This window comes from Mytilus californianus, unplaced genomic scaffold (genome assembly GCF_021869535.1).
Source record: "Mytilus californianus isolate M0D057914Y unplaced genomic scaffold, xbMytCali1.0.p SCAF_11, whole genome shotgun sequence".
Classification (NCBI taxonomy): Eukaryota; Metazoa; Mollusca; class Bivalvia; order Mytilida; family Mytilidae; genus Mytilus; species Mytilus californianus.
This window is the reverse complement of record NW_026262593.1, coordinates 50139489-50162689: the sequence shown is the minus strand read 5'-3', so window position 1 is coordinate 50162689 and position 23201 is coordinate 50139489. Positions and strand designations below refer to the sequence as shown.

Here is a 23201-nt window from a genome sequence, read left to right as displayed (position 1 = left end):
TAATACCATACAAGTGAAGCTTGAATGTTTTTGAAATCAAAGAACAACCAAAAGCAACAAATAGTGACAACTTCGTATTATCTAAATCTTAAGTACGTGGGATATATAGCAGTTAACTGTGCAATCATTTACCCCATAAATTGAACCAAATTATGCATTGCATATTGTTGTCATATTCGGTCTTTTGTTCACGCATCGTTGTAAATATAACGAAATTTGATAAGACTGTCGTACAAGTGAGAGGTTTAGCGCTATAAAACCAGGTTCAATCCACCATTTTCTACATTTGAAAATGCCTGTACCAAGTCAGGAATATGACAGTTGTTGTCCATTCGTTTGATGTGTTTTGTCATTTGATTTTGCCATGTGATTAGGGACTTTCCGATTGAATTTTCCTCGGAGTTCAGTATTTTTGTGATTTTACTTTTTTCTGTCTCCTCTACCAAAATACTACTTCTTTATAAGAGTAAGAAGTATATGGTTTCTTTTCTATTCTTCTTCTGCAATTGAAATGTTTAAACAAACACACAAATTATTTATTGATACTTGGTGCAAATATTATTTTTCATACATTTAAATGTTTTAAAAAGTAAAAATACTTATTCCTCTAAATATATTTATATGCATGTTCATCTAAGTGTTCATCAGATTGGATTTCAGTTTTGCAGTAACTCACACTGAAAGTTAACGTTTCTTTTTTTTTTGAAATTTTTGAGGTGTACTGAAATCTATGGGTTCGGCTTTAAAAGACACGTACATTGCATATTTGAACACCAATAGGCCAAGGTCGTATTTCCTTTTCACTGTGGATCTATTTTCGTGTATACCAATACACCTTTTCACTATCTACTGATATGCCCCGTCCCCCTTAGCAACACACGGCGACCCAGCATACTTGGTCAAGCTAATCATCAAAATAGCGGTTATTATGAACATTGAATAATAACAAAGTAAAGAATTTGTTATAGCAAATATAAAAAAGAGCAATATTTTGTTCATATATTTGCGTTTGAGTTAAAGTTTTGTGTTGTAAGATAAACCATAAAACAACTTGAACAATAAGACAATCTTTACTTATTCAAGGAATACAAAACAATTATTTATCTACCGCGTTAAACGTCAAAAGCAATTGCCAAGTCTGAACCTAAAGGTCTTGATTTTAAAGGTTATTTGGTATCAGTAAATCATTTGAGCTCTATAAGATGTTGATTTACGTTAATTTGTAATTAATATGTGTTTGTTAAAATCTAATATTTATATATGACTTGTCGATTGTTGTTAAAAGTACCATTCACGAACAATTGTCTATAACTAAGAGAATGGCATAGTTACATGTAACAAGAACTTGTTAATTTAATAATGGTATTGTTTGAAACAGTCCATGGGTATTTTTAAGTTATATTGTAATACACAACATAGTTAGCTGGTCACTTGACACAACGTTTGTGTTGTTTTCTTGTATCCACAACATGATAATGCCACTCAGAGATAATATGCATTAGAATAATAAGAAAATGATATGAAATAGGATCGCAATAACTAAATTGAATAGGAAGTACTATTTTGGAAAAGAAGAAGCATAACCTATATAGAAGCATATAGTGCTGTGATGAAGGAAGGATTATTTATACTTATTCTTGCATTTTACTGTTTCGTCTGTTGCGACTGCCTTAATATCACCGGTAAGTTTATTCGTAATCTGTTACTGGTAAAAAGTCGCCGCAAACCATGCAAATGTAATGCATTGTGGATCCATTGGTGCCCTTGGGCGTTTTTCTGCTCTTTTGGTCGGGTTGTTGTCTCTTTGACATATTCCCCGTATACATTCTCAATTCTATAATCATAGGAATTGTAACAAAAAACATGCTCTGTTGACGATATTTGTACAAATATGTGATTTCGATCATTTCCATAGCAACGGAATGCACCATTTACCTTGATCTATAGTCACATATGTCATTTACAATGAAAACAAAAATCAGCATAATGATAAAAAAAATACACAAACAAAACATAACAAAAAAACTGATGGAACAGCACGATAGACCTGTCACGGAAATTCAACACTGGGATATTAATTCCAACTGCTTGAACAGATTCACTGTTACAAACACATACACAATTGCTTCACTCTGAAATGTGTTCGAAAGGAAACTTATTTGATATTGAATAAGGCAAAGGAATACTTTTGCTCAAAACATTTAAAAAAACCTTTGGATATTATTTTGGCTTGCATATATAGTATATAATTTCCTATGAGAGAAGCTTGAATATTTTTTTAGATTAAAAGAACAGCCAAATAGTGACAACTATATATTATCTAAATCTTATACTTAAGTACGTGTGCTATATATCAGTTACTTGTCTAATTATAGCTGATTGTATTTTCCCCTATCATCTAAACCAAATATGCATTGAATATTGTAGTCATGTTCGGTCTCTTATACCAAAACATTACTTCTTTACAAGGATAAGAAGCACATGTTGTCTCCTTGTGTTCATAACTTGCAGTTGAATAGTTTAAACAAACAAACAAACAACGTATTGATATTTGGTGTAAATATATTTTTTGTATACCATTGAATGTTTTAAAAAGTAAAATACACTTCTTATGAAAATATTTACATGCATGTTCATCGAAGGTTTCATCAGATTGGATTTCGGTTTTGGAGTCACTCACACAGAAAGTTTCTTTATTTTTTTAAAATCTTACTGAGGTACAGAAATCTATGGGTTTGGCTTTAAAAGACACGTACATTGCATATTTGACCACCAATTGGACACGGTCTCATTTTCATTTTACTGTGGATTTATTTTCGTGGGTTCCATTTTTCATGGAATAAGTACAAATGTCTGCATACAAGCCTATACAAAATATGTACGTCGTTGAACGTGGTTCACTTATATTAACGAAATCCAAGAAAGTTCGAGTCCAATAAATACTAATAAATCAACAGTTTAAAAATTTAGAAATCGCCAAAACATGTCTACAAATCAAAAATAATATTCCAAGAGCGATTCATTATTTTGGCACAGTTGAAACTATATCAATGTAAAAGTGTAGAATTTATACATTAAAGTGACTTGATATTTTAAATAATAATACACTACCCTTTACCTTTTGAATAGAAAATCAAATACCAAATTTTGAAATTTGAGTACTTTCCTGGAAGAAGGAACAAAATAATTTTTCCACCTAACATGTTGAACGTTATTTTTTCAGCTGGGGTTGGTTATGCGAGAAATTGGACGGTGCATGTAGTCAACAACAGTGTTTCTTGGTATGAAGCTTTCACAGGATGTCAATCTAAAGGATTGAACTTTCTGCAAGCTAGATCTCCATTGGATAGGAAGTATTTAGCATTTGGAATTGAAAAACATGGGTAATGCTATTGAGCAGTTTCATGTCATTATTAACAATGTATTATGATCATTCGTGTTCTGAGTTTGATAAGTTTGATTTATCATGTTGCCTCGCATACCTTAGTTAGGTTTTTGTCTTATTTTACATGATTTGTTCCTTTAGTTTCTGTTTGTTACCTTGATTTGTCTCTTTCGCATCGATCTACGAAAGATCAGTGGTAATATAATGTCACCTTAATTATGTTAGTATTTTGTGTAATACAGCTTTTTCTCTTTATGATTATTAATATTTTTTGTGTGGTTTGTAATGTGCATTTTGTCGTTAACTTCAAACTGTTGCAATCTATTTTGCCACACATTCACTGAATTTTACCTTATGTTTAAATATAAAGAAATGTGCAATGATTGCTAATTAGACAACTTTCTATCAACCTTAGAACAGAGATCAAGGATGTTAACATGTGTTGGTAAACTTAATTATAACACTTTATGATTAGACATGTTAGATGAGAAAATGAATGCAAAAGGTAACAACTGCATAACGGACAGAATATGCTTTCCATCTAAGAACAATTGGATGTAAATGTTGGTTATTTTGACAAAGTGGAGTTATATACCCAAATTGGGCAACCAATATTCAAAAGGTGAAGAGCATGCTACAGCACCATAGGTAAACACGAAACTTTGCAACAAAAAAAAACAGTCTTCAAGACACTACATAGTAAACAAAAATTAGCTGAGTAGAACGAACCCTACCATAAGCCGGGTTTAATTTCAGGTTTGTATTGCTAAGATATATCTAAGTTATTTTCACTTTCGACTTTTTACACTTTTTGTCTAATTGATTTTATTTTTCATTGGGACGGGGTCTTGTTTTGTCGTGGGGTCTTTATTTTTAATGGTTTATGTTATTTAAAGACTGAACGTCGGTATTTTTCTACTGTTGTATGATAACAACAAACTAAAGATATTAACTCAGGTGACTTATCATATTATATATGTTTAATCAAGACACAAAACCGATTTTCCTTTTAAAAAAAAAATATATATACATTTTGATATTACTTTAAGATGGCAATCGGGACGATTTTGGATTGGCAGTATCAAACCAGGATTCCAAACAAATATATATGGAGCAAAAAATTGCAGTGTCATTAACCGGAATTATGGATTACCTATTGAAATGATAAATTCAACACAGTGCTTGTATGTAGACCTATCAGGAACTGTTGAGTTTGCGGACTGTCATCTGAAATATCCGTTTTTATGTACTTCCGATAAAAGTAAGTTACAAAATAAATTCTTGATTTCATTAATTTACTTTTAATGTCCGTATTGGTGTTTATAATTAGTTCTAAGGAATTCCCGAAAAAGTACAATTGCGTCTTAATTTTGCTTCATATTACATTATTATAATACATGTGTAACAAGACATTAAAAAGATACCTAACGGTTGTTTAGAAATGACAAATTCCGGGACCTTTTATGGCTTACAAACCGGTAGGTAATGGCTGGTCGATATTCTATGGTTGCTTATATACTTGTTTGTTTGACTTTGTTGGATAGATGTCTGATTAACAATTCATACCAAAACTCCTTATCGTTAAATACGTAGACAGTAATGCCTTAGTTTGTATCTTCAAATGTCAACTTTAATGCCTATTTCCTGTTTCCTCTTAGCTTTTTGTCTGACCACTTAGGGCTTTATACATGTAATTGTTTTTCTGTATAAGTTGATTGGGTATATCGTTGTTTGTCTTCGTAATTGTATGGATTTTTGATATAATATTAATCATACAAGAATATTATGTACCTTAAAATTTAAGTCATACACATATAAATAAAACTGATATATTTCGACGATTGTCTCGGGGCCTCATTTGCCGATTGGTCTTAGTAGTTCATTCACAACATAAGCAATAGTGCTGCATTCAACACCAACAATCAACTAATCAATCAAACAAAGAAATGTTTCAAATTTAAAAAAAATTTTTGGTCAAGATATGCTCTAGGATGATTAGCTTCCTACTTGACTTTGGTACAATTATCCTCGACCTTGATTGTTCGTGGTTACAGGGAAGTCTCTACGAGTATTGATTTTATTATTTTAATTAGATTTTAAATAAAAGAAGTTATATCAACGAAAATAGAACTGCATTATTTTGATAAATATATATGGACCGTAACCATAGATACTTAGTCACAACGCAGATTGGTTAATGCTGTTCTACGGTAAATTGGCTATTTATTCATAAGAAAATTATTAGAATTTGAAATTATTTTGAAATTTTTTCTCAAGAAACTTTCATACCAAAAATGAATTTTGATCATCCCTTACATCATCCAAACTTTTAATTTCTGGTGTCTCAGAACTGCCCACCTGGTTACCATGGTAACATACGACATTCAAAGATGGCGGATGAACCTTCAATTCAAGAGCCCGGCACACCCCAAAGAACTACGCTAATGAATGAAAATAGAGTTGTATTTGGTTGATAAAGATGTTATCTTTCCTGTAACAGATGTTTCTTTCTTAAAATATCCCATTTTCCAATACAAAATATCAGAAGTGAATACAATCCAACCATGAATAAACCAAAAAACAACTTCCTTGTCAATTTTAAAAGAGTTGTGTTCATTTTAAAAACAAGAAACATCAATATCGGTCTTCGTGAGCTTTCCAAAAATAAATATGCTAAGTTTTAAAGAGATCAATAAATATTTACGGGGTGCGCCAATGCTATCTTTATCAATGAATGATACACAAGTCCTTTCGCGGCGACATTTTAACACTTAAATGATTCAAATTCGATTATTCCCCTTTACGGTGTCAAAGTGCCGAGAAAGACATAAACGACATGTTGATAGTTTTTGACCTGAAATGTACACATTAAAGATGTAAAACAGTGTTATTTTTATACTTGAATGTTTGAAAGAATCGCGGTGAATACGAATGTTAGGAGGAAAAAAAGAAGGGAGGGGCACTTTAACGTTAACCACCATATACTTTGTAAGAGCTTTCGTAACCTCATGCTTACTTCTGATCCACATATGTGACGACTGTAATTGAAATTAACTTGTTTACTTACTTAACTTCAATTTTCATAGGATTTTTCCGACCTTAAGATGACGAACAGCAATAAAGTCTTTCTAAAACATAGTGTTTCTCCTGATAAGAAAGGACACATTTAACTAGTCCTACTGCATGGAAGTATGAAGCCCCTTCTATAAAATTCTGCATGTTTCATGAGAAATATTAATCTGCTCAGACCTGATAAAGTCTTTGACAGTGTTTTTATATAAACATTTTTAAATAGTTCACTGAGATTGGTATGGATCCGAAAACTGTCACATGTGTAAATGGATCTTTCTAGATACAATATATGCTTCAGTGGAGGATCCAAAAGGGGGGGATTCTGGGGTTAGAACCCATCTTTCTTTTTACGATCAATGTTTTTGAACTGGGACATATAGTTGGAATCCCTTTATCCTGGGTTGAAACCCCCCCCCCCCCCCTCCTCTTCTTTAAAAAAGGCTGTATCCGCCCCTGTGCTTTGAGCTACAATTTATCTATGTTCATTTGTTGAACATGCATCATTCATTCATTGCAGTCTCTTCCGTACAAACATTAAATCAATAAATTTGAAAAAAAGGCCATTGGTCCAGGATTGAAACCAGCAAAAATTATAATACTATGTGAACAAGAACTTAAATTTTATTGTAATTAAAAAGATAAGACATTTCCTAAAAGAAGTGAAACTATTTGTTTATTCAATAAAGTGGTATGCAGGTGAAAGCCTTTACTTCTTAAGTTCATTATGAGTATTAATTAATTATTAAATACATAATGTCTATTTAAGGAAAAAAATGTGGTGCACACTGAATAACTCGCGTAGCGGGTTATTTTAAAGTGTGCACCACATTTTTTATGTTATTTCTTCATAGACAGAAAAAATATTACGGTCATTTCTTATAATTTAATTCTTAATTCCATTTTAAACCGGAATAAATCATGAAAAAACGTTGATGACGTCAAGGTCACATGACAAAATTATGTCTATGAGCTGATAAACAAAACAACGTCAACCAATCGGAAGACGCCTTACATTCAAAATTAAATTATTTCAAAAGAATAATAAAAACTGATGGTAATGTTTCAATCATTTCAAAATAGTTTTCTCCCACTTTATATCAAAATAATTAACATGATTGTACATGTCACAATTAACTGATAATCCTTATCACAATACATACACTGTTTTTTTGGTTTTCCACGATCTATAATAAATGTAGACAAATATCATCCTGTTGATTTTCTTATATTATTTTTCCACTGGAAAATTCTATACTCCTTAATTTTTCTTTAAATTCACATGTAATATGCCTAGATTAATATGATATACATGCAATATATTGTGTTTTACAATATATCCAGTAAGCACATGCAGTTATCAGCCTGCCAAAATATGATGTTAGAATTAAATTCTCACTCATTTCACTGTTTATGTATAGATCCAAAATTATCTCAACATCTGGCATATGATGAATAATGATGTGAAAATTCCCTGTTATGAGGGTAGGCATGCCCTTTACCGTCAGGCATCAAACGGTCATTTCCGGCTACCATTAGCGTCAAATTGGTTAAAATGTTATCGTGATTCGTCAAAATATCCTTATCGTGATTCGTTAGAGGTCTCAAATAATTAACTGTTACCGTTATTTTTAGAAAGAATTAAACGTGATTCGGCAAAATCTGTTGATTTGTTTAATCGTCATAAAGAAAATGTACATTTTATCGTCATGCACCAAAAATTACTATTAACGTTACTTGGCAAGATTTTTTTTACCGTTATTCGTCATGAAGGTATTCCCATTACGACCCTCTCTTATGTGTTGATCTTACAAGAAAGAAGTGCACAGTCCTTTCCCCTGATTTAATACTTTCATTTCTTTGTCTTCAATGTTCCAGAGTCAGTTTGAACATGTAATTATTTCTTTTGTTGTCATACTGAAAACTGCTTCATTTCAAAGTTGTTGTTTTTTTCCAATTTACATGTGACATGACATGGACTATTTTATATTCAGCACTGTTATAGTTTTGTTATATGTCCTCATACTTTCTTTTCATGCATAGATCTAAAATTATCTCAATATATGGTTATACATGGGCTGACAATTTCCTTGTGTGTGTTGATCTTTCAATGAAACAAGTGCGTACTCTTTTTCTCTGATGACTGTTTTCAATTTCAGTTTGTAAAAACTTTTATTACACCATTGCTTCTAAGTCATCTTAATACTAAAAAATATTGTAAACAGTTAGTGGCAATTTGAAAGTTATTGGTATTCATGTTATGATACAATAAGAAAACCAAAAAAGTTCTGCAGTGATTTAAAATCAACTTGTAATCTATGAGTTTTCTATAAAAACTACAGTACAAGTTAACTAATATTTACCCATCACAATGCTTTACCAATTTGTTATTTATTTTGACTTTAAATATCATTCCATATTGACTGAATGTAACTCAATACATCAAAAAAAGTATATACACCTAACACATGAGGGTCTGGATGGTGTTTACAGAATAGATATAATCATTATGGTAAAATAATGCAGAACAAAAGGCTAAAAGGCTAAAAAATTAAAGAATTAAAAAAAGGACCAATAAGAAAAGAGAATAATGGGGTGTTAAAATATAGAGAATAGAGAATAATGGGCAAAATAGATAAAGAATATAGAAAATGGTATAAAAAAAGAATGAATGAAGGACCCCCATCAAGACTCTAATACATTATGCTATTAATTATAAATAAGAAGATTTGGTATAAGTGCCAATGAGACAACTTTCCATCCAAGTCACGATGTGGTGCTTGGACTTTTAACAAAATCCACTCCTTACGTTAGATGGCCATCATGGGTCCCCTATTTAAAAATCTTGAACCCGCATCTGTGCATGGCAGGTCGATCTGCAAAATGTTGACATAAGACTACTTAGCCGATTGCCAATGAAGATAGGATTGTTTATAAGCGAGTAAAAAAGTGTTGACTTGCATAAATTATTCATAGGAAGTTTGTCTATACAGACTGCCCTAGCCATGTTGACAGCGAAGCACGAAACAAATTAGACCCATTTTGAAGCAAACAATACAGCTTTATTTACAAATTGAGACTCAATCATCAATGAAATGAATATCAACTAACCTCGGCAGTAGAAGGCTAAAATAATTTAAAACAAACGTACCTCAAAATATAAGCAACATCCTTCTATATTAACGTGTTTTTGTCGGACGGTTGACACTGACATCTATCATAACAAGGTGCCCGAACAACTGTTCGTTACAAGCTCATACTTGACGTCGACGAAACGTTTTAGCCAATCAAATGTCGCATAGTTGAGAAAATAAAGTTAGATTTAGATTTCGATGCAATCATGGAAAATCAACGTCTAGTTTTTTAAAAGTGCATTACCCTGCCTGCGAATAATTGGTTGCTATATTCATGTAAAAAGACTGAAGGATTATTTTATATTTCCATCTTCATGTATTTGTGTTTTTAATGTGTCATTCCTTTTTTATCGTATAGCAATTCAAGATCAAGAATATTATTCCACTGATATAACAGAAATCAATGTAGCTTCAAGTCTGGCAATTCATGAGGTGATTTACAATTTAACCAACGAGGAATGTGGGACTTCATGTAAATCGTTGTTTAGCTGTGTGTATAGTACTTATGAGGAGAATAACTGCACAATCTGGAAAGATATGGCATATGATGTATATGTTTCATATGATTTGAGTATAAGTTCCGGATCAATGACAAATAATTCAATCTTTATCAAGACTTCTAACAGAGGTAAAAGAATTTTAACGAATTTAAACGAAATTAAGTACATCTGTAATTGGACGAAAGACCCTAAAGGTGTCAGTTAGTGTTTATCTATGTATTCAGTTAAATACGCCTACCTAAGACTCTTAATAGCGTGCATTCTTTGAAATATTCGTCAAGATAAAAAAAAAAATCAGGGTTTGAAATATAATATAAATCAAGCTTTTTATCCACCAGATTCTTGACTAAATTGTTATCTAGATAAGAACATGTCGGTACCAAATTCTTATCCCCTTGAATGATATCCTCGGGACTGTTATAGATCCATAATTAAATAAAGATACTGAAATGAGCAAACATGCGAAGATATAATGTTTCTCAATACTTTTTTTAAATATTTTTTTAGTGCATATAATACTTATTGAGGAAGACACAGTATACAACAATACATTCAATTGTAAGTATTTTCTAAATAAATGATCAGGTATTTATACATCCTCTGTATTGGATTTAACCATTCCTAAAGAAGGTAAGTCGAAGAAATTAAAGCACTTTGGAAGCAAACTTTATCAAGTGTTAATTTATTTTTCTTCAAATTTTTGTCTAAACGCAAAGAAAGGATGAATTATATAAATTGCTATGAAATATTGTGATTACCCAGACCAATACGAAACAATATTTCCAACGTGAGATGAATCATTTATAGCCACTCAACTGACGTCAATCGACCAATCAATCGAAGACATTATCAAAGAAATTGCAATAAAACGAAGGAAGAACACGTATATATAGAGTTATAGCTCCTTGTGTTATTCATTTTAATTACATTCAAACACATTTATAATAATAAAAAAAATAACCAGGTCAAGAATTTAAAGCTCAAAAACTCGTGATACTCAGACACGTCAAAAATAATAAGCCTACCCATTCATGTATAAACAGTTACAAAAAGGTAGCTACAAAGCCATACAGTTTGACACAGAGCGAACAATTTTGACCTTAATCTTATTGTTATTTCCATAGTGATTGTACTTAAGCATGTTAAGTGTCTGTAACTTATTTATACACTGTTCATTAAATGTGAAATTATTCGAAGCACTTATGTGTTTTCCTATCCCCACCTTTTTTTCAACCTTTTCGGATTTTTATTTGTTTATCCTTGCTTTTCAACGTCATATTTATTTTGGCATTATACCTGTTTAGATTCGAGTGCCTCTGGTAAGTCTTAGGTACACGAAACACGACTCTGGTGTTCCAAATTTAAAGCATAGTATTTTGCTGAAATTCGTTTAAGCATTCTTTAACTTTTTTTTTGTTACGGACCAAACCTTGATAGGTATAGTTACGTTTCTTCTTAATGAATTAAAAATTAGTTGAAAATAGTTTTTTAACATGAATTTTGTTTCTTAAATATATTTAAATACTTGTTGTCAGATAAATATTTATTACAATAGATGATTATCTATAAAATTAATTATCGCATTTGATCTTTTCTTGATATAAATTTAAGTAAATAAAATTGCCATTCATATCACACCCTACCAGTTTCATTTTCTTTTCGCTGTAATAAATGATATGATGGAACTTTATTTATTTTTTATACTCGTAATTTTAATTAAAAAAAATTCTAATTAGACACATTTCAACGTTGGATCTTGGGTGTGACGTAATATATTTAATTCATCGAAAGTTTAAACAGGGTCGAAAGTTGAACGCAAATGTAATAATAGATTATATACCTATTGGTATCACAGAGGGTTTTGGCGAGGTTCGTGTTACTCATAAAAAAATTTTCTGTCTCGTGTTTTAAAGATTGTTTGCCTTTTCCTCGGTTTTGATTGTGGCTATAGTTTTGTCCGTTTTTGTTTTACCTTTGAGTTTTGATTCCTCCCTTGGTATCTTCTGTCGTTTTTTGTTATATATGTAGTCATGTTTCTATCTGCCTAAAACTATATATCTTTATTGAACACATGCTCGCTACGACACCCGGATGTTACAACAAAATATATGACGAAACATCGGTACATTTAGAAATGCGAGGCAACCACACGATAGAGCATACACTTATTATGTTTGGTACAGTATATGACTTACCAGACAAAAGTGGTATCAGACATTTTATATATTGTCATATTAACTTAAAAATTCATAAGTTGCAAACATGTAAATTTGATATAAAAAAAAGAAGATAACAAAGGGGTCACTGAAAAGCATAAGTGGAAGAAAGATGTACACAATCATAGTTAAAAGCAAATAGTCACAAAACAGTCCACACGACACTGTACCTAGAAGTTGAACCTAAAGTTTTACACCTAGAATTCTACTATAACCCGGGGTTGACACACGTGCTGTGGAAGGGTTCATCAGTATCTTTCAAAAGTAAAAATACAATAAAAAAACTACACAATAAAATTAAGTTGCACAATAATAAAACCGTTTAATTACAGTATTCCTGTTTTAGGTGTATTTTCTTTTCCACTGCAGAACACAACAGAACAATCAGCTAGTAAGTAAAGGTAAAATTATGGTTTATCGCTATGCAAGATGTTGAGTTGTGACACTGGCGAATGGCAAGGTTCACCTTTTTTTCAATTTGACCTTGAAATTAACTTTATCGTAAAATATATAAGATACACCTTCATTTTTTTTTAAATCGGTCAATTTAAAAACGCATAATGCTCAGTCAAAAAAATTACTAAAAAAAAAGGTATGTAGTAAAACATGATGGTTGTTGGACCAAATAGCTATAGAAAAACCTTTGGACACTCCCTATGAGCCAACTTGTTTTGTAACCAAAAGGTGCCAATGTTTATATTTAATCCCTAGACACAATTTTCTGTATCACAAGTTGTGGCTACAGATATCAATTCGATAAAATGTTATAAATCACGATATATCCGAACAGGAATGATATTATACAAATGCAACATAAATAATCTATTATGTCAAGGGTCATAATTTCGTAATTTTTTTAACTGTGATATGCCAAAATGAAGTTATTGTCTGTTAATAGAAATATCACAACTATTTCTATATATGTAAGAAATTTAAGCAAGATTTTAAAACAAACATTTGGTATAATTTAAAACCCTTCATGAAACTTCTCTAGCTAAGGTATCCTCAGCCATCCTATTCATAATATATCGATATAGCCCACAAAGAAAAACAAAAGAATAATCCTTTTACTAAAAATTTAACAGTCTTGATTTTAACAAGAATGAAAGCTACTATGATAATAACCACATCAAATATACTAATTGAAGTATAGTTAACCTATAACTTCGGGTTACTAAACTGGCTTTTGGTTTGATCGGTATTGCTATTCATGACATTGATATCAAACTTATATTACAGCAATAAAATAAAAACAATATATATGTAGGACTCAAATCTATGGTGGGTTCCAAATCTATGGCAGATTCCTAATCTATGGTAAATGTGACGTCATGCCACCCCAAATCTATGGCAGATTGTTTTACAATCCTAATCTATGGCAAGTTTTGTAATTTCCTAATCTATGGCGAGTTTTTTGTTGTTTTCAAATCTATGGCAAATTTTGTGCAAATGGAAAACAATGCAGTACATATACGACCAATGACTTGTCTTAAACAAGTGGGCATGTACGACGGGAGCATGTATATAAATATTTGTGAAATAAGCATTTCATAATGGTCAACCAAATCGTGTTGGCAACCGATCAAATTCGTAAATGATGAAATCATATACCTTAATACAGACTTCAAGATTGAAATGATGTGCACCGTAAAAATAAACATTTTTAATCTGTGCATGTTACCTATTTAACCCATTCATTAAACTAACTAGTAAGTCCCTTATAAACAAAAAAAAGGGGATATTTATTTTTATAAAATAAAAATGATAAATAAAAATGAACAGTTTGAGTTTTCAAATAATATTTACTTCATCGTTAATATCATTTTTATTTGAAGACGATTTAAATCAAATTGGTATCCGGTAATTTTATCTTTCACTTTATAAACTTTGCCAGCTGCAGACAGTAAAATATTTACTATAACTCCTTTTCTAAAATATCCGGTACTGAAAAAAGCGGTGCCCTTGTTCATCGCGGGTTTCGGCCGGTACAGCACATTTTGTCCCTCTTCCGGATAATAAGTCATATCTTCCTTTAAACCATCCGCAAATTGTTGTCGAGGGAAATACCTTCATCTGGAATCGTGTTCAAATCTATGAGTTCCGCCAACGTTTGCGGCGGCGACGATGTAATATTGCGCTATTTCTATTGTGACGTAATTTCAAGATCTGCCATAGATTTGGAGAAAACAAATATCTGCCATAGATTTGATTTGTTTGACGTTTGTTACGTCACATTTGCCATATATTAGGAATCTGCCATAGATTTGGAACCCGCCATAGATTTGAGTCCTACATATATATTCTATATAATGATTAGGTCAGGAAATAATAAGACAAATTGAGAATTTGTTCACTATCATAGGATCATTTAACATTTTAATTATTTGATAATATATATAATATTTGAATACAATTATTTTCACATTAACCAATTATGTCAGTTGGGGTTGCTCACACAATAGTTCGCCCATATAAAGGAATTAAACAACTGTCATACAAGTGGGAGGTTAAACCAACCATTTTCTTCGGAAAAGGCTTGTACCAAGTCAGGAATATGACAGTTGTTTTCAATTCTTTCCTTTCGTGATAGAATATACCATTCGAATTTGTCAGGTTTTATGGACTTCTTCCTTTTTGAATTTACCTTGGTATTTTTGTTAATTCTTTTTTAATTCCAACGAAATTGAAAATTTTTGCTGAATTAACCTTTATTAACGGCCGTATTTGTAACATGGAAACACTCATACACTTGACGTTATTCAGAACAACTTCAAAATACAATTTTGGTGTGAAATAAAACACAGTCAAATGATATATGGAATGAAAATACACATTCAAATTAAAACTTATACAAATTTATAAGACAAAAGAGGGACGAAAGATACCAGAGGGACAGTCAAACTCATAGATCGAAAAGAGACTGACAACGCCATGGCAAAAAATAAAAAGATAAACAGACAAATAATAGTACAGATGACACAACATAGAAAACTAAAGACTAAGCAACACGATTCCCATCAAAAACTGGGGGTGATCTCAGGTGCTCCGGAAGGGTAAGCAGATCCTGCTCAACATGTGGCACCCGTCGTATTGTTTTGTTATTACAAATCCGGTAAATAGTCTAATTCGGTTGTCTTTAATGAATTACAAATCAAATAGTAATTGTTTTAATATTTCAGACCTGACGGTATGTGAATTTTGTCCTAATGCTGAAAAATGCAATGCCACTAGTTTTGCAGCAAATATTACTTTAGAAGTTGCCCTCGAAGTTGCAGAAGACCTCAGAAAGAACTTGACAGTAGACAAGACATCCTTATCGTCATACCGACGTCGGTTAGAATGTGCAGATGATAGTAGACCGTCATCAAAAGTATTCGGTGGTTTTGCTTTAGGTGTATTAGTAGGTCTTGTGGTGATAGCTATTGTTTTAGACTGTCCAACATTGACACGTCATTTACGTCTATGTAATGTCAGAAACAAGAAATATAAAGATCTTGAACAAAGTTAAAATTCGAATTAAATTGTTTCCAATGTAATATATATGTTTATTTCTACCAAGACGTTCGCAAAATGCGACATGAGTTTTATGTCGATTTCTAAGGACAATTCTATAAACGATTTTGTTTCAATTCGTGTGAGCTAAATGTCAATTATTGCATGTTCTTTTTAAAAACAGGTATAATAATTCACGACACCAAGTTTTGGGCAAGGTTTTTGCTAGCACATGGTCATGGTCATTTCATTGCACTAAAAAAGTGTTCAAATAAAAGCATATCACCTATAATGGTTTACTTTTATAAATTGTAACTTGGATGGAGAGTTGTCTCATTGGCACTCATAACACATCTTCCTATATCTATCAAATAAAAGCATATCAAGCTGTATTTATTAAGTATGAAATATTGCTTTTTTATTTCATATTCCATTGATGAACAAATTAAGATTTTTTCATGAATGTTTACTTATCGGTTCATGTTGGGTACAATGCACGTCAAGGCAAATTTGAATGCTATAAAAATAAAGACAATGGCTCAAAAATATTAAAATAAATATTTAAGAATACAGTTATCAAACATAAATGGAACACTATTGATCATACTGTACGTTTTGCTATCTTCTGGATTTGATGATTGATAGTTTAAAGTCCAGTGGCATTTAACTTTTGTATATGCAGGAAAAACACACATCAATAAAAGATCCAAATAATTTGTAGTTTGGTAGAGTGGGTTGATCGGTGTTATGGCTTGGAAAGTAGGACTGCCACTGGGAAAAGGCGTTGTTGGATAAAAGCATAAACGAATCCTTTCAACAGGCAACAAAAGAAATGTTGCAAATGTCCATTTAAGCAACAGGGACCTTTGTATTGTCCTTGTACGAGACTTTGATTTAGTCATACTTTTGAAAGTCGGTGTAATAGATCAAAGAATGCCCTGCTGATATGTATAGAAACTACCATACTACCCCGTTCATTACGAATTTATTAACCAGAGGTATTTAATTATTCAAACTTAACGGAATTGATATGGCGGGACATATTAATAAATGTGTAGTTTATAACAATATGTAAAACTGGTCAGAACTGTTCTAAATGTGTGAAAAATTAGGGAAATCAATTTTACTAAACAAACAGGAACATTTGCTGTTAAAAGAATTTTAAAAAGTTACTACTTGATTTTCGTGCTCAATAGATATATGAAGATGTGGTATGAGTGCCAATGAGACAACACTCCATCAAATTCACAATTTGTAAAAGTTATTACGTGATGTTTGTGCTCAAGTTTCCTTTGTTGATTATTATCCCTTGCAAGTTTTTTTAATGTAAAATTGGCTGCTCAATACTCTGCAGAACTTATTTATTCTCCCATTGGAGCTCACATGAATACACATATAGTTTGAGTATAAACTTAATTATGATTTCATATCAACCACTAAAATGAAAGACTCCAATAGAAAAAGACAGTTGACATTAAAGCATGCAATCAAAGAGCGTTTTCAATGTTTCTAGCGTACCGAATGATTTGCGCTTTCAATACACGAGGCATTGTGTTTTTCGCCACCGTTTAGACTACACACTGTTAGGAAAGAACCTAACACGTTGTCCCTATGTTCATAAATTTTAAAGTTGTACTCCTTCTATATATATAATTTTGTTTCCAATATTTGTGTTATTTACAATAAATAACTTTTACTATTTTGAGGTCGAATGTTCACAATTACAGTGAATATTGAATAAACATAAGTGAGTATCGTTGAAATTTAGTCATTGAAAACAAAAATAAACTAAATATATAGTTACATAAGAAAATATGGATTCGGAATTGAAAATCAACGAGCGACGTCGGCTAGTCATATCAACAAATGATTGCATCAACTGTTCACATTTATATATAGGCATTCGACAAATTAAAGAAAGTTAAGTACAATTAAAATCTATAGATTCTGATAATTTAATCACTCATGACTGTAAGATATATTATGTTATCAAGAATATGGCATTTTTGTTGTGGTTTCAATATCTGACGTCAATAGCCTTAATTGTAGAGTGAAGTCGATCCGATGATAGACAATACTTGTAAATGTTCGAATCGTATACACGAAATACAAATTGTATATCACTTGTTAGCGCCTGATACATATTGTTTTCATCACAGAAATAATGATATTCTATTTTACTATCAATTTGAAATATTTTCCATTTTTGATCCTACTATATTGCTGTAGACATGCTGAATGTTTTTGTTTCCTTAATCCAGTTAACAAATAACACCCCTAATATCAGAAAAGTTATATAACAAATATGAACAATTTAATTCAAAACACCAAGGCATAATACATTTTTAATCTAATCAAAGACGTTGACCGAGGTAGCAGTACGATGTGGTTGCATTTTTTAATGAGAATTGTCATTAAAGAGGTTTAAGAGTATGATCTTTCATTCCTGATCAGTAGTCGTGGTCTAAAGTTCTGATACATAGATTACATAATATGGTGGTTATAGAAAAAAGCTTGAGGAAGCTCTTTCTCTATGGGTAACATTCGATTTTGAGCTGTTAATAATTTACAAGTTAAAGAACTGGTTGTAAGCTACATTGTAACTAAAGTATACAGTGGGTTCTTAAAACAAAAGTATCTAAAATGACAACACTGGCCTAACGCCTGAGAAAAAGTCAACATCAGGCTACAAAAAGTATTGATCTTGAACGAGTGAGCCTTGAGTAACAACAGGTGTTTAACGAGGTATCAGAATTTAGTATCTACTGGTAAAAAATGAATTAACGTTTTAAGTCGATGAAATTATTTTCAGAAAAACTACATTATCGATAAATTTACAGAGCTTAAAAATGTAGGACAGATAATGTGCAGTCTTATATCAAGCATATATAGCGTTTTAAATTGATGGTTAGAAGCCGTCTTTTTAAATTAAAAAAAAGGTTTTAGGAGAGATGATCATATGCTTTGTTTTGCATGCAAAGTACATGTACATGTATTTGAATAAACTGCAATCTGATCTGGAAAGTCAAAGTGATGCAATGCATCATCAATATAACTGTTTTCGAAAGGAATAAATATCTTTTTTGTATATTGACAATGTTCGGTTTAATTAAATATGTTTAAATCTCCACCTGTTTCTTTCAAGACCATATGTGTCATATATCGTACAATAATACATACAATGATAAATTGGAAAGTGCAGGTACCAACAGGATAACCACAATCACGATTAGTTATAAAAAACGTCAAAAGGTGGTCAATACTACAGAACAGGAAGCTAGCTAAGGTAGATACGGTTTTTTGTTTGATATCATATATCACAAAAGAAAGTTAGAAGCAACACTCTAAACAGTTTTTATGACTTTTTAACAGCGGTATACTACTGTTGCCTTTATTCATAAAGTATCAAACTATAAAAAAAAACCGGTAGTATTTGTGAGAGTCCAGTATTATTTTTTCAACGCCAGACCATAGTCAGAAAAAAAACATTAGTTTCCGGTTTTTAAATTGTATTAAGTACTGACATTACTATACAAAATAGACCTGCTGGTTGACTATAAGTCCCCGAAGGTATCATCAACTCCGTAGTCGGTACTTCGGTACTGACAAGATTTATAACAAATCCGTCTATAAATTCATAAATTAATAAGAAACTAAGATTTTCACTTCCTCATGCAAAGTTGGCTTGAGAATGATTTTGCTATTATTTTTATGTTCTTTTGGTCATATAGCTCATCAACTGTTACGGTTTCAATACATCATTGTTTTAATTATTCGACTCTGAGCGATCCAGAAAAGCGTTTTGGACGCATGAATTGTATGAAGAGTTGTTTTCGTCTCATGTAATTTAACATTTCTAATTAGGTTCATCTACTAAGTAGCATATAATACCTGATTTAAATATCCCTTTGGTAACATCCATCTCTCTTTTTTTGGGCATTTATAACAAAATAGAGTCCCCTTTTTGGAACACCATGCTTATCTATAAATAGATTTCCCGCAAAAATAGAAATATTTTAGTCATTGGGATGCCTGCCTTTCGTCTTTGTGTTGACATTGCATCCTTAAGCTTGATATGTATTTAACTTTTTATGGTAACTAAATGTCTTATTCAACATTAACTCTGCAAAGAAAAACATGCATCTACTTTTAATATTAAAAAATAAGAATATATCATTTTGAGTTCCAACTTGCAACACTTCAAAGAGTAAAAAAAACCTAACATATTCTTAGTTTTGTCTCCTTTTTTTTATCTTATTTCTGAATCGTTTTCGTTTTGAACTATGTACTGTAATTTGGAACTTTTAATCACACGTTATGGAAAAAAAGGAAAAACAAATTCGAAAAATTTGTAGCAATAGCACTTTAATATTTTAATTAATCAAAACAAACTTTAATCAACATCATCAGTTGATTGAGGAAAAATAATTATTTGAGTGACAAAACGTATATTGGATCGTGGTAAAAAAAATTAATAAAAACGTATTTTACATAAAATAATTCAAATGGTCACAACTCTAACGTTATTTCAAATAGAATGATAAGTATTTGCTGTAAATAAATAATTTTCCTATGTAAATTGATATTGGATAACCTGAATATCAATAATGTAACAACTCTTATAAATTCTGTGTTTGTCTATAGTTTGTTTTAAAATAGAATCGAACTAATAACAAATGAATAATAAAATTATTTACTGTAAATGATTGTTTCCTTATATACTGATATATGATATCCTGATAATCAATAACACAAACACTCTCATATATATTATGTTTGAAGACTAACAATAATCGCAAAAGCCGGACCTATATTCTTGATTTAAAGGATAATAGGCTGTCATTGAATCATTAATACTGTTATATGTTGGTTTCAAGCAAATAAATTTTATAAATATATTTATTTGAAAGCACTTAAACATAACGGTCACGATCAATATTTTGTAATTTAAAGATTTCAAGAAAAAGACTAATAAGAGATGTTTGCTTATTTTATACCAAACTGCCAAACTACAAAATCGTAGATGCGTACTGTTAAACACTATATTGATTAAAACACATGTCATTTCACACAAAGTTCTTATTGGTTGATTTATTAATAAAACCAAATAATATTTGAAAAAACTGCTTATTTCTGAAGATTTTATATGAAATGGGATCGCCTTGACTAAACTAATTTGGAAAATGACTGAAAAAAATAAGCACTATCTTTATTGAAGAAGTATAAGTGCTAAAATGAAAGAAGGTTTTTTTATTCTAATAGTTATATTTTACTATTTTAACTATTCTCAGAGTAATAAATTCGCAGGTAAGGTTATTGATTATGATCGATTGCAGGTGAAAAGTTCTTTTCAAGCTCGCTTCGTGTATGATGATCTGCTCTTCGTAATCGTTAGTGGTCATGTTACAACTGTTTGTTTGTGTGTTGTTTTTTTTTATCCGTAATAACTTCGAGTGTACTTCTTTAAAATTGAAAGTGAAACTAACAACAAAATACGCATGGAATATTTACTGGGACTTAAACCAAACTAATTATCATTGTTATATACATATGCACATTCACAGTTCTACATTCTGTCGATACCTGTAATTGAGCATTGCACAAGGTCATGTTTTTCTCTTACTGTTTATGACGTCTTTATATTAAATCCATTGGATGTGTACTGATTGATATTTTAGTCTTAGTTGTTAGTAACTGCGAGTTTTGTACTCTTTTCTTAGTGTCTTTTTTGTTATGGTGATGTATAAATACCCTCCCACGTCCGGTCTGTGTTTTTGTTTCTTATTTTTCTGCTTTATATCGATCTAACGAGTTTAGCATTTTTCAACTGATCTGTATAGTTTGATCCTATGTTGTGCTGTTACACCACTGTACTAGGTTAGGAGGAGGGTTGGGCTCCCGCAAACATGTTTAACCTCGTCTTATTCTGTATGTGCCTGTCCCAAGTCAGGAGCCTGTAGTTCAGTGGTTGTCGTTTGTTGCTTCATATCATATTTGTTTTTAGCTCTTTGTTTTGTATATAAATCAGGCAGATAGTTTTATCGTTGATTGTTTTACATTTGTGTTTCGGGGCCTTTTATAGCTGACTATGCGGTATGGGTTTTGCTCATTGTTGAAAGCCGTTCGGGGACCTATAATTGTTTACTTCCATGTCATTTGGTCTCTGGTGGAATGTTGTCTCAATGGCAATTATATCACATCTTCTTATTTTTATAATCAAGCTTCAAATCATATAGCAATCATGAAATGATATCAAAAAGTAAAATAGCAAAAATAGCGAACTCCAAGGAAAATTCAAAACGGAAAGTCCTTTATCAAATGGCAAAATCAACAGTTCAAACAATTCAAACTAATGGAAAACAACTGTCATATTCCTTAATTGGTACAGGCATTTCCTCATGCAGAAAATGGTAGATTAAACCAAGTTTTAGAGCTAGCTAAACCTCTAACTTGTATGACAGTTGCATAGAATTACTTTATATTGACAACAACGTGTGAGCAAAACAAACAGACATGATAAGTAAAATTGTCAAAATTTGGGGTACAGAAGTCTGCATTGTGTTATAATCTCAGTAACTATTAAAACAAAAAACTTTAAATAAATTGAATTGTATACTTTTGTTGCTATATTGTATTGCGTAAATTTAACTGCAGAGTTAACAATAATAAACACTTACAAAATCGACTCACATTTGGAACATATTTAATGGAGAGAAATGCGAATGTCTTATCTAATGTGTGCAAGGACCAGCTTGGATAAATAAAAGAATGTTTAACACATAGTTATCAGAAATATAATGCAGTGAAAGTAAATAAAGAGATTAAGCTTTTAAAGACTTTGCAAATTCAAAATAATATTTTACCCTAATTCTAGGGAATGACCTACAACTTGTGTTTTTTCATTATAAAAAGGGAGAGAAAATATAATGGCGGCAATAAAAAAAATGAAACAATAACAGATAACAATATGACTAAAACGAGAAATAATGCGAAAAACAACAGTCGACGAAACACTACTCAGATGACTTAGGGTTAGGCAACACGTAACCAACTAATAATAGGGAGTACAATCAGGAACTCAAGAAGGGTCAGCTGTTTCTGGTCTACTAGCGACACATATAGAAAATTGATAATAATGAATTTCCGAAATGAAAACACCATCTAAATCAAACAAAATATTCAAACAGCAAATCACTTTTTTCGCATTTTTTCTTTTAAATACATGCAGAAGTGTTGGATTATGACGTTAAAGTCAATGGACATGTGTACATTTGCATGCGGGAAAATTATTGAAAATTTTTCTATTTGCAATGTATGATAGACAATTTAACATTTTCATTGAAAAGCGGTGTATGAGCAATGTGTGTATACATACAAAAGAAGAAAAGTGTCGATTTAAAAAAAT

At 31.2% G+C, this 23201-nt stretch overlaps 1 protein-coding gene across 1 annotated transcript; it reads left to right on the top strand.

Moving 5' to 3' along the window:
- The first annotated feature begins 4439 nt into the window (after positions 1 to 4439).
- LOC127720994 (uncharacterized) lies at positions 4440 to 16306 on the top strand. The gene is made up of 5 exons (XM_052227709.1): positions 4440 to 4646; positions 9947 to 10216; positions 10596 to 10646; positions 12651 to 12695; positions 15484 to 16306. Exons 1-5 carry the CDS (start codon positions 4547 to 4549, stop codon positions 15810 to 15812), a joined length of 795 nt encoding a protein of 264 aa, XP_052083669.1. The 5' UTR covers positions 4440 to 4546; the 3' UTR covers positions 15813 to 16306.
- The last annotated feature ends 6895 nt before the right edge of the window (positions 16307 to 23201 follow it).